The following is a 12,357-nucleotide window of genomic DNA, read 5'->3' on the forward strand; positions in this document are numbered from 1 at the left end:
GTATTTTCACTGTAAACATTTATTTTTCACTGCAGTGAAACATATTTTCCGTATTTTCACGGGTGTGTTGTCGGACTACATGTACTTTCTCCTAAATTCAGCCAATACGGAATTCTTCCTATTCATATGGTTAAAATGGAGAAAAAATATATAATAAACAGAAAATTCAAGCTACTGTCACTCGTGTATTATTTATTTTCATACCACTTGATGAAAATAAATCCTGTATCTATAGAAGAAACTTAAATACCCTCTACATCTCATATACATTTTAACGGATTATATATTTCAATATCGTTCTAAAGATTCTTGTTATTGATTTGATAATTTATACCCTGTAAATTGTACATTAAATTTGCATTGCCTAAATGTAATTGACTAATTTGTCGATTTAAAAATCAATAGTTTAAAGAAAATGAGTTATACAGGTTTACTATTACATGAAAGAAAGTTTTTGTTCATTATTAAGGCTCGTGTATAACATTTATCATTATTTCGCATTTAAAGTGAAATACAAAACCTACTTGTTCGTGTATCAATGGTCGTATTGTAATGGCGGATGGTGAAAGAAAGCAGAAATAATGTTATTAAATGGACGGACAATGAACTTTTAAACTGCTGCATGACAAGTAGAAATAATGGACCGAATACTTATTTTATGTAATACATGTAGTATGTTAAACAGAAATAATCTACAATATAACAAAACATCAATAAATGATAGCCAACAAAACGATTAATGAAAATAATTATCATACCAAAATTTTGCATGAAAAGTGCGCACGCAGGTGTATATTTAATGGAGAAGTAAACATACATTAATTGATGACATCACGCGAGCGCGTGCCGTGATTACACTTTTTAATGCACTTTAAAATAGCTTAAATAGCCGGACTGGAAGAACTCGTGGCTACAATGGGTCCGATATCTAGATTGCAGATTGGATAGTGCATTGGCTCTTACCACAATGTAAGGCTTACAACGCACGCACAAGGGTTGTGACCACCCGTTGCTTGTTTGTCATTGCTGTTAGCCGATACGATGATTCGTTCATTCTGTATACATACGCTATTCGTTTTTGTAAAAAAGAAAGCTATTGTTAATGAGGCAATCTTGACCTAACCACTGGTTCCATATCGTTGCAATGGCCCAGACTCTCCCGTTTACAACAATATAAAGCACATGACTCTCGCTTAAGAAACATGGGCGCAATATGCCCGCTTTGTATAGGTGTTAACCGATGTGATTATTATTATTAAAAATAAATAAATCTATGTATTTTCGTAAAAAGGGCCATTATCTGGAGGCCTTTTTAGCTTACAAATTGGTGTAATTTCGCTGCACAAGGGTCAATGCAATAGTTCTGAGACTGTCATTTATGTATTTAAGACACGTGTCGTTGCATGAATAAATTGTCCATCTGACAGATGCCAACGTGACAAAGGTATAAGCAGGTTTGATGAATTTTTGATGAAATTTCCCATTCCGTACATCTATTTCGTAAAAAAACATCATTTTCTGGACGAATTAATGGTCTAATTTCGTTGCGGATTTGGGCAGTACGTGTTATATCCGTGAGTCTCCTGCCTATGACATAATGGCCCGAAGATGTACACAATGGCCGGAAATAAGGCGTTTAGACATTACCTCTAAATAACAAAGATGGCACACACCAAAAGGTACATGGTCCCTTATTTCCCTGCGTGGCAAAGGTATAACCTGTGCGGTAACATGCTCATTGTGTACATGGACTCTTATAAGAAAGTTTGTAAAATGCAACATTTTATGTGAACAATAGTCTCCTACACATTAGTTCAAGTTTGTTTTCTGATCGACCAGTGTAATAGCTTGGAATATCTTGTTAATGACAAGATTTAAGACAGGAAGTTCGCCCTGGAATCTAACATCCTGTCAACAAACTTTACAAATATTCGTAAAAAGCACATTTTTATTCGTGAATCAATGGCTACCTACCCATTGGAACGATCTAGTTGCGAATTTGTTATTGCAACAGCTTGCACAGAGACCTCGTTTTCAACAATATAAGGCACATTGCATGCATATGAAACATTACCGCTAAAAGCCCGCGTGACCTAGGTTTAGCCAGTGTAATAAGTTGTCCATTCTGTATATAAACTCTACTGATTTTTGTAAAAAGTACAATTTTTCTTGACGTAACCATGACCCACCAATTTATCCAATGTCATTTTCGGATTGCCCTCGGCGATAGGTAGAAAGCTTCCGTTGACGGTACTGTAATTTACTCACTAAAGAAATATGGCCCGCGAAACATAGACACTTTTGTGAGTCTGTAGGAAGTTAATGTCATATACATGTAAAGCGATTTATCTTGGTTTCCACATCATAGCATAAGTATAGCAATGTCATGTCAAAATCACAGGCACGAGTATCGGACCCGGGAAGAAAAAATATGACCAGATTGATAAAAAAAAACCTGTGTTCATCTTAAAAGTGTCAAAAAAACTCCCAAAAAATGTAAATAATGACACCCTTTAAAAATGTACTATAAGTTAACTTATAGTATATTTTTAAAGGGGGTCATCATTTACATTTTTTTTTTACACTTTTAAGATGAACACAGGTTTTTTTTATCAATCTGGTCATATTTTTTCTTCCCAGGTCCGATACTCGTGCCTGTGGTCAAAATATGCAGTTTTAGTCCTTAAAATATTGTTAATAAAATAGTATATTCTGCACAAACATTCAAAATGTCACATGTTTTGCAAACGTCTGTATATTTCCATCACAATATCTACTCGTATTTTTTATTTGATTTTGACGAAATGATCTCTCATCAAGGGTCAGTCTCTGCAATGCAATCATTTACAAGTGCGTCATCATGCGTCATATAGCGTTCTACACCATATGGTATCAGTGAGTGATGTGTACATTGAATCGCCCAAGGTTTATTTAAAATACGTATTTGAGGTAAATTAATACAGGTAAATTCGACAGACAAAATGAACTCATTGATAAAGATGTCATTGACCCCTTAACCTAACCTACATAATCATAACCTAATTTTTCACGACCCTTTACATAATATTACTTTAAAGAGAGTTCTATATATCAATTGATATAAGAACATACTCACATACAGTTTAATATTTATATTTGTGTTTTTAAGTTTTTGCTTCAATTTGTAAGAGATGTCGAAACTAAGGATATGTGTGATAGGTGCCGGACCGTCTGGTTTGTCAACTCTGTTTCATTTCGCTAAAATGGAGGAGATGCCGGAAATTGTTTGCTACGAGAAACAGCGCACATGGATGGGTTTATGGAACGTTTCTTGGAAAACAGGTGAGCCTTTGTTTTATCATTCCTTTAATTGATGATGATGTTTTTAACCGTGGCACAGTGTAGATAAATTTTAACATATTTCCTGTATAGCTTTAAGAGTTAACTAATGTTAAACTAGTCATATGTTGACAATTTACTAAATGCATTCAAGTAAAACTTATGCTATTCAAAATCGATGTTACGTTTAATATTATTTATTTAGGTTTCTCAGAAATTGCTTGATTAAATATAAAAAATGTGCAATTATTAGCATAAATATTTTTTGCAATGGTGCTGAATAAAATGCATCGAAGTACGGGTATTCAATTCGAAACCACATTTACAAAGAAATTTAGAGTATAATATTATTGATTTTTCCAAAACATGAAGACCATTTGTAATGGTTCTTTGAATAAATTCGTTATATAAAGTTTAAGTGGAATTTGTCAGCTTTTAACTAGTCCAAAAGTCTTGGTGTCGCTCATATGCATGCATTCCTACCAAATTATATACAATTACGCCCTTAGTTTATACACAATTATTTTAGTTCGATTGTAGTGGAAACACTCTTGGATCCGCTTCTGGAACCAACCAGTATTAAGCAATGAATGTATTGTTTCTTGCTCAAGAAAGTTTCTACGGCTTACCCCTGACAGAGTTTAAACCCAAGAAGATTACTAGTCCGACGCATTAACCACTCGGCCACGCCGCCACTTACGTCCTTAATTCTGCCATGTTGATAACATATAGTTATACATGTATACATGTTATTTATAAAAAATATCAAAGTTCAAAACTCTCATATGACAATAGATGACTTATCTGACAATTTGACACGAAGAAAAAAAGTTTTAACTACTATACTTGAAGGTCTGGACGAGAACGGAGAACCTATTCATTCAAGTCAATACCATCATATGTGGTGTAATGGTCCATATGAGGCATATCAGTACCCAGATTATCCGTTCGAGCAGCACTTTGGTCAACAAACCCCGTCATTTCCACCCGGTGCCGCGATGAAAGACTATCTCGAAGGTATTATTGTAATATTTTTTTTATTCAACATTTCAAGAATCATTTAATGAAAATACCAGCAGATTCATACACACTTTTAAACTCCTAAGGCATTGTAAGGCTTGGGTAAGTTTCCTTTTCTTACATTTTTCAGTTCGGGACGTTTCATTGTGTACTCTTGTATTGGTTAGAAGAGTTTTTATTACATGCTTTCGGTGGTTTATAGAAATATATCAGTGAAATAAAAACTGAATCAATTTGATAATTTCACTGTTTTGAATATTTGAGCCTGTTGCGTTGGTTCAGTGAAATACAAGCGTTCACAGTACTGGAAACCAACTTACTGATGTGACGTCGTAAATGACGTCACGTTGTATTATAATTTGGCGCCCTTTTCATTTAGTACTAGGTTAAAATGTCTTTTTAACGTTTCTTTGCATAAAAAGTAAATTTGTTTAGTTTAATGTTCCACCTAATATAAAAGATTAAAGTCTTATTCAATATCTGACTCATTTTCTGATGTAACTAATATTATTACTTTATGTCTTTCATTTAAGGTCGTTTTAATAAAGCGGTTGCACATGGAAGAAACCTTAGAGACTATATACACTTTAATACTGCTGTCCGATATGTAAAATACAATGACGACAAAGATAACTTTACCGTCATTGTCAACGATTATAACACAGGCAAGACACTAGAAGAAACATTTACACATATAATTGTGGCTTCCGGAATCTTTGGTTTTCCTAATCTGCCGGAATTTCCTGGAATGGAACAGTTTAATGGTCGTATTTTACATTCACACGACTTTCGAAATCCAAGGGAATTTTCTGGACAAAGGGTGCTGTTGATCGGAGCTGGGTATACCGGCGAAGATATTGTTCTACAATGCTTGAAATTTGGCGCGAAGCATGTGACTATGGCATACAGAACAAGGGCAAAAGGAGACACCTGCATTATGCCAGAGGGTGTAGAAGAAAGACCAATGGTTGAACGCTTTGATTCGAATAAAGCATACTTCAAAGATGGGACCTCTGCTGAAATTGACTATGTAATATTAACTACAGGGTACAGGAATTATTTTCCTTTCCTGGAAGACAGATTTAGAATACCGGAGGAGACACACCTTTATCCTGAAGGGCTGTACAAAGCAACATTGTTTTATAAGGAGGGAAACAATCGTTTGTTTTATATAGGTGCTCTTGAACAGTTCAACACAATTATATATTTCGAAGTTATGGCAAGCTGGACTAGCAGGTAAGTTTGATTTCTCTAAAGTCAGTTTTTAATTATAAAGATTCAAATTAAATATCCTGATCTATTGGATTTACGGTGTGGTGGTGTTTTGATGATTTTAGACCATACCGTAATCAATTGAGAAAAAATCTTTATATCCTATTAAGTACATCTTACAGGTAAACTAGCACACCTTGTTGCAATGGTATATTCATGGAAATTCCGCTGCAGTGTTTCATAGGTTTGGTGATGATTTCATGCACGCTAACTCGCTTTAGATAAAATATACTGACAAAGTTCTTTCATTCTCGGTATTATATATCTTTGATAATTATAAATACATTATAAAGAATAATTTTACAATCTACAGCCGCCACCAAATTTATAGCTTTATTTACATTTAGAAATGTAGGAGATAAACTATGTGAAATAATTATGATAACCGTTGATTTAAGTGTATGCACAAACACAACTGTTCAAATGTTAACTTTCAGATACATTATGGGTCAATTGGAAGATGAACCAAAGGAAAAGAAAGAGATGCAAGCCGATAGTCAACAATGGATTAAACGGGCAAATGCCTGCACTTCCGAATCACAAGTGATTCATTTCCAAACTGAATTAATAGCACACCTGGGTGAATTATCAGGATACCATAGTAATATTGAGAAAAATGAAGAAGTTCTCAATAAGATGGTCAAAGACAGAAAGGAGTTTGGACTTGCAAAATACAGGGATCAATGTCATGCAAGCACACATACTGGTACAATAGACCCGAAACAAAATACTCCATTTATGCTAAACTATGACGATAGCATTGAGGCATTTTTGAAATGCAAATAGAACAAATAACTAAAAATGTGATATTCACGCTTATTTACTTCTGTCCTACATAATTTTGAAGGGAAAAAATATTGGGTCAAACTTTTAGTTATTTTATTATACTCTTTATGTATTCGGAGCACGTAAGTATATACATGCATTTTCAGTGTCAAATCTATATCTTGATGTATAAATTTAATTATCACATTATAGTAGTGAATAAAGAAAGAGTACAAAGACATATGACGGAAATTGAAACAATACTGTTTGTCCCTTTAACATATATAGAAACAAAGGACCAACTGGAAGGCGCTGGACAGAATAGAACGGGGCACGATATAAAGAGGCAAATTACAGGATACTAATTCATCCAAAGTTAACAGTTATTGCACCCGTTTGTCTTTAAACTCGTATGAAAATATTGTTTACATTAAATCTTTCAATCAATTAATGTGGAGGAGGTCATGAAAACTCACCCGATCAATCAAAGAATATAATTATATAGCAAACAGAATGATAAGCGTTTTGATGGAGACGGGCATAATAACTAAGTGCAATGACTTTGAAACATTTATCATTTTGCTGAAGAAGCCTTTATTGTTATAATTTTTAAGCCATTCTTATTTAGTGCTCGCCATTTTTTAAGCCAATCACCGACGAGGATTTTTCAAATTTTCAAGTTACAAATCTTAATAGAACAGCTTTTATATAAACTGGACGTTTTATATTATAAAACGCAAGTGGGCGGATCACTAAGCCGGTTTGAGTGCATATTGGATGTTCTTCGTAAATAAGAAAGCTACAGTCACTTCGCAAGCTCCGCTCCTTTTTAGCTTTCTTATTTACGAAGACATCCAATATGCACTCTAACCTATACTTGTTTTGATTAGCTGTGACGTATTTATTAAAGAGAATTCGTATTTATATGCGAAGCCTACTAATACTTAATCCGTTTTGCAAGATTCATACATTCAAGCAACCACGAAACTGTCCTATATTTAAGTACAAACAAGTCAGTCACAAACAAACCCACAAAAAAAACACACAAAAAAAACAACAACAACAAACCAACAAAAACAAAACAAGCATTCTTAACTTTTTTGTTCTTTGTCTTAGCCATTGTAATATTATGTCATTTCATATTTTCAAGTTGTACATAAAATGCATAACCTATTTCTGTCTTGTTGTGTAGTGTATTTCTTTAAAAGAAATAAATAAATGTAAACTGTTTTGATTATATTTTTATTTATTATCTTTTGATTGTAGAAAATATGATAAAATCTTACAGTTGAAGATTTAATACTGGTAAAACACATCTATTTGATATTATCAGATTTATCATTTAATATGGAGAACAATGCAGAATTCTATTGGACGAAGACAGCGCTGTCAAAGCTATATATCTATTAATTACACACTTTACCCCAGAAATGTCTATTTTCCCCCTCTTTAGAAATGGTAGATATGAGTTTTATAACGTTTAAACAACGGGTTTAGAGTATATTAAATGTTTATTCCCTGATGAGTTTAGCGCTTATTGTAAAATGTTTTGTCATAGTAAACCAAATGACACTAAATTATCACCAACATGTAATCGTAATAGATTCGACACGGTCCTTTAATTGGCAATATATTCGACACGGTCCTTTAATTGACAATAAATTTAAAGGTGCAATAGTCTAGAGTCAAATGAGAACATATACTGATTTTTTTATCTTTGTATAGCTTGAAATATGATGTACTGCAAAATCATTATTATTTGCACAGCATTTTTTTTCGTGGATAAAATGGGTATGTGAATCCAGAGATTCAAGATTCAATTAAATTTTGTTTCCTGTGCTGCAAGTTTCTACATTACACTAGATCTATTTGCATAAACAGACAATCCACGAATTAAATAAAAGCACACACACTCACATAATTGATTATAGTATATCGCATACCTAATTTTTGTGTCGCCTCTACGGAGTAGTGGCGACATATAGGGATCACTTCTCCGCCGTCTGTCTGACCGTCTGTCTGTCCGCCTGTCCGTCACAAAACTTGTCCGGACTACTCCTCCTAAACTACTGGTGCAATTTCATCCAAACTTTACAGGAATGATCAGTACCAAGTTTAGTTGTGCATATTTTCAGCATTTTCTGGTTCAATGATTTTTGTCAGAGTTATGGCCCTTTAATAATTTTTATTTTTTAAAGTTTTTCCAGACTACTTCTCTTATACCACTAATGCAATTTCATTGAAACTTTACAGGATTGATCTGTAGCTCAAGTCCTTGCGCATATTGCACGGGATTTTCGATTGAATGATTTTTGGCCGAGTTATGGCCCTTTGATAAAAAGGTGTTTTTCTCTGTGTGTTGCCAGATACACAAAACCTTGTCCGGACTATTCCTCAAAAACTACTGGTGCAATTTCATGCAAACTTTACAGGAATGATCAGTACCAAGTCTTGTTGTGCATATTGTCAGTATTATCCGGTTCAATGATTTTTGTCAGAGTTATGGCCTTTTAATAATTTTTATTTTTAAAGTTTGTCCGGACTACTTCTCTTATACCACTAATGCAATTTCAATTAAACTGTACAGGATTGATCTGTAGCGCAAGTCCTTGCGCATATTGCACGGGTTTTCCGGTTGAATGATTTTTGGCCGAGTTATGGCCCTTTGATAAAAAGGTGTTTTTTTGTGTGTTGCCAGATACACAAAAGCTTGTCCGGACTACTCCTCAAAAACTACTGGTGCAATTTTATCCAAACTTTACAAGAATGGTCAGTACCAAGTCTAGTTGTGCACTGTCCGTCGGTCTGTCCGTCTGTCACAAAACTTGTCCCAACATAAAATTGGCCATCATGAGGCGACACATGTGATTACTGATCGCTCTTGTAATTTACTATTTTAACACCATTACACTTTTCCCCTATCGGACAGATCAAGTGCATATTTACACCTTCGTGATTATATTTCTGCGTATTTGAACTTCTACAACAATGCACTCAAATTGCTATCTTTTTCCAAAATATTACATTTTAGCTATAACACCATATATTTTTACGTCGAGTGTATCAGCTGACTATGAGGTCCTACCTTGTAGGACCAATGTACGCTACAGTTACCTAGCAGGCGTCCCAGTAGTTTACCTATATTCCAAGAAATTAGATACCAATTTCTCACTAGCAAAAACTTTAGATTTGCAGTTGAAAGTCAATGATATAACATACTTTGTTGGCAACTTGACCGCGACTGAAACACTTGTGCCTTCCTATAGGACATGAGCTTACAAAATCAGATTCCGATTTTGTCATTGCTACACATGAAAGAGCAATGAAAATCTATAGCACTCACATGTTGATTTCACTTGTTTTTATTCTGATATAGATAATTTCAGCTAACCTTTGACCTCTATATATATTCAGCTTATATCTGCCCGCTATACTTAGACTGATTACATTACTGTATTTTCCACCATTCCTAGTCTTAGCAGATTCCTATACTTTCCTTAATTCCCAGTAAAAAAGACATTGATATTTACCTCCATGCTTATCTACCCACTCCAACCCGTTCCTAGACTAACCAAAACTTCATCACCCTACTCCTATTCCTCGATATACAAAAATATCCACTGTCTACCCTTTTCCATATTCATAGACTTATCAACAGTCAGCGGTTTATATAAAAAAAGCCTAAACACGCCCGTTTAACTCACAACGAGTGAAAAATGTCCATCGGTAAAAATGTTGTGAGCAACTTCCGTTCCTCGTTGTAAGCACCCATCTTTGACGTGTGAAACGATAAACAAGGTGAGTTTTTCATAATTTTTGAAGATTACAGACATTTATGTAAAAATATCGAAATGCAGTTAGCTAGCGATGTGTTTTCCGAGTATGCACATGTAAATATATTGCCTGTTGGTGGACAATTTGATGGAAATACCGTGCGACGCAGTCACTCGGGGTAGCTGGAAAACTGGAGACAACTTCTCTTTGGACCTAATTTAACATTGAAAACGTCGATTCTGGTGACGTTTTGTGCATTCTAACCTAAAACAGATGCCCACAAGTCTTCAGTGTAAATTATTATCTGAAAGTCTTCATAGAAACGAAGATATACCCTTTTTTGCTTTAATCCTCGTTGTGAGCACCATAACCTCGTTGTGAGCAAGACAAGCGCAGTGCGTGTATGGTTTTAATATGCAATTCAGGTGGTGAAATATTATTTTCAATCTACCACAGCAATTAAAACGTTTTTGCACAGCAGCATTTGTTTTCAAGACGTTGTGCATACCCCAAAGGGAGGCATATTAGTTTTGAACTGTCCGTCTGTCAGTCCGTCAATCTGTCCGAAAACTTTAACATTGGCCATAACTTCCTTATTAGTAAACGGATTTGATTCATATTTGAACACAACATCCCTTAGCACCTTCCTACGGACCTGTATTTTTTTTCCTTGACCCCTGAATGGCCTTTACCTTGAAGGTCAAATTGTCCAAAAACATTTAAGATTGGCCATAATATCCTGGCACAATGTTTAGGCACAACACATCTTTGGACAAGGCCTTTCAACTATCCTATATTCTTTTGACCTTGACCCCTGAATGACCTTCACCTTGAAGGTCAAATTGTCCAAAAACTTAAAAATTTGCCATAACTTCCTTATTAGTATACGGATTCTACTCATATTTTGAAACAACACCCCTTAGGCAAGACCTTCAAACTGATCTGTATTTTTTTACCTTGTACCGTAAATGACCTTCTAGAACATTCAAAAACTTTAACATTGGACATAACTTCTTTATAAGTAAGTGGAATTAACTCATATTTGGACACAATGCCCCTTTGGACAAGACCTTCCAACTGACCTATATTTATTTCACATTGACCTTGAATTACCTTCACATTGAAGATCTAATTGTCCAAAAACAAATAATCTATCTGGTCCATATATAAAAGGCCAAAGCACCACTTCAGGGGCATTGTCAACTTACCGTGATAGTTCTTGTTTTACATAACTTGGTCAGTCTTCAGCTCAGGATAAACACATGTATGTGTGTATCACACAGATTGTGAAATTGTTGCATTATTCATAAACACCCCGTGATGTTCACTCGTGCCACACTGGAGTATACGAAATAAAATACCTGATTTACCTCAACTGATTTGTTATGACTTGTGAATATGAAGAATAATTTTCAAAAAAAGAAAAAGAAGAACTATTGCAAAGAAAAACTATTGTACAAAAACGTTTTGATTGCTTTTGGTAGATTGAAAATTGTATTCTTGCCATTTGAATTACATATTTAAACCAGACAAGCACTGCGCTTGTCTTACTCACAACGAGGTTATGGTGCTCACAACGAGGATTAAAGCAAAAAAAGAGTATATCTTCGTTTCTACGAAGACTTTCAGATAATAATTTACGCTGAAGACTTGTGGGCATTTGTTTAAGGTTAGAATGCACAAAACGTCACCAGAATCGACGTTTTCAATGTTAAATTAGGTCCAAAGAGAAGTTGTCTCCAGTTTTCCAGCTACCCCGAGTGACTGCGTCGCACGGTATTTCCATCAAATTGTCCACCAGCAGGCAATATCTTTACATGTGCATACTCGGAAAACACATCGCTAGCTAACTGCATTCCGATAATTTTACATAAATGTCTGTAATCTTCAAAAATTATGAAAAACTCACCTTGTTTATCGTGTCACTCGTCATAGATGGGTGCTCACAACGAGGAACGGAAGTTGCTCACAACATTCTTACCGATGGACATTTTTCACTCGTTGTGAGTTAAACGGGCGTGCTAAACATACCCCTTTTCCTACATTTAACAAATCCCAATAGTCAATCATCATAGTCATAACAATCAATGAAGTTGCTCATCATCACCATCAACAATAACTTGATTTTTATATTTTTCCAGACTACTATCATCATAAGGAGAAGCAGCAGAACGATGTTATTATCATCATCATCATATCATCATCATC

At 34.7% G+C, this 12,357-nt stretch overlaps 1 protein-coding gene across 1 annotated transcript; it reads left to right on the forward strand.

The window, feature by feature from the left end:
* Positions 1-3,117: 3,117 nt before the first annotated feature.
* LOC132755197 (trimethylamine monooxygenase-like) lies at positions 3,118-7,561 on the forward strand. Its single transcript, XM_060746008.1, has 4 exons — positions 3,118-3,321; positions 4,171-4,335; positions 4,872-5,574; positions 6,048-7,561. The coding sequence occupies exons 1-4, from the start codon at positions 3,171-3,173 to the stop codon at positions 6,394-6,396; spliced, it is 1,368 nt and encodes a 455-aa protein (XP_060601991.1). The 5' UTR covers positions 3,118-3,170; the 3' UTR covers positions 6,397-7,561.
* The last annotated feature ends 4,796 nt before the right edge of the window (positions 7,562-12,357 follow it).

This window comes from Ruditapes philippinarum, unplaced genomic scaffold (genome assembly GCF_026571515.1).
Source record: "Ruditapes philippinarum isolate M1 unplaced genomic scaffold, ASM2657151v2 ctg200_1_1_1_1, whole genome shotgun sequence".
NCBI lineage: Eukaryota > Metazoa > Mollusca > Bivalvia > Venerida > Veneridae > Ruditapes > Ruditapes philippinarum.

Coding starts and splice junctions, on each gene's coding strand:
- LOC132755197 (XM_060746008.1), top strand. CDS start 3,171: ATGTCGAAACTAAGGATATGTGTGATAGGTGCCGGACCGTCTGGTTTG. Junction 3,322..4,170: donor GAACGTTTCTTGGAAAACAG/GTGAGCCTTTGT, acceptor CTATACTTGAAG/GTCTGGACGAGAACGGAGAA. Junction 4,336..4,871: donor GATGAAAGACTATCTCGAAG/GTATTATTGTAA, acceptor CTTTCATTTAAG/GTCGTTTTAATAAAGCGGTT.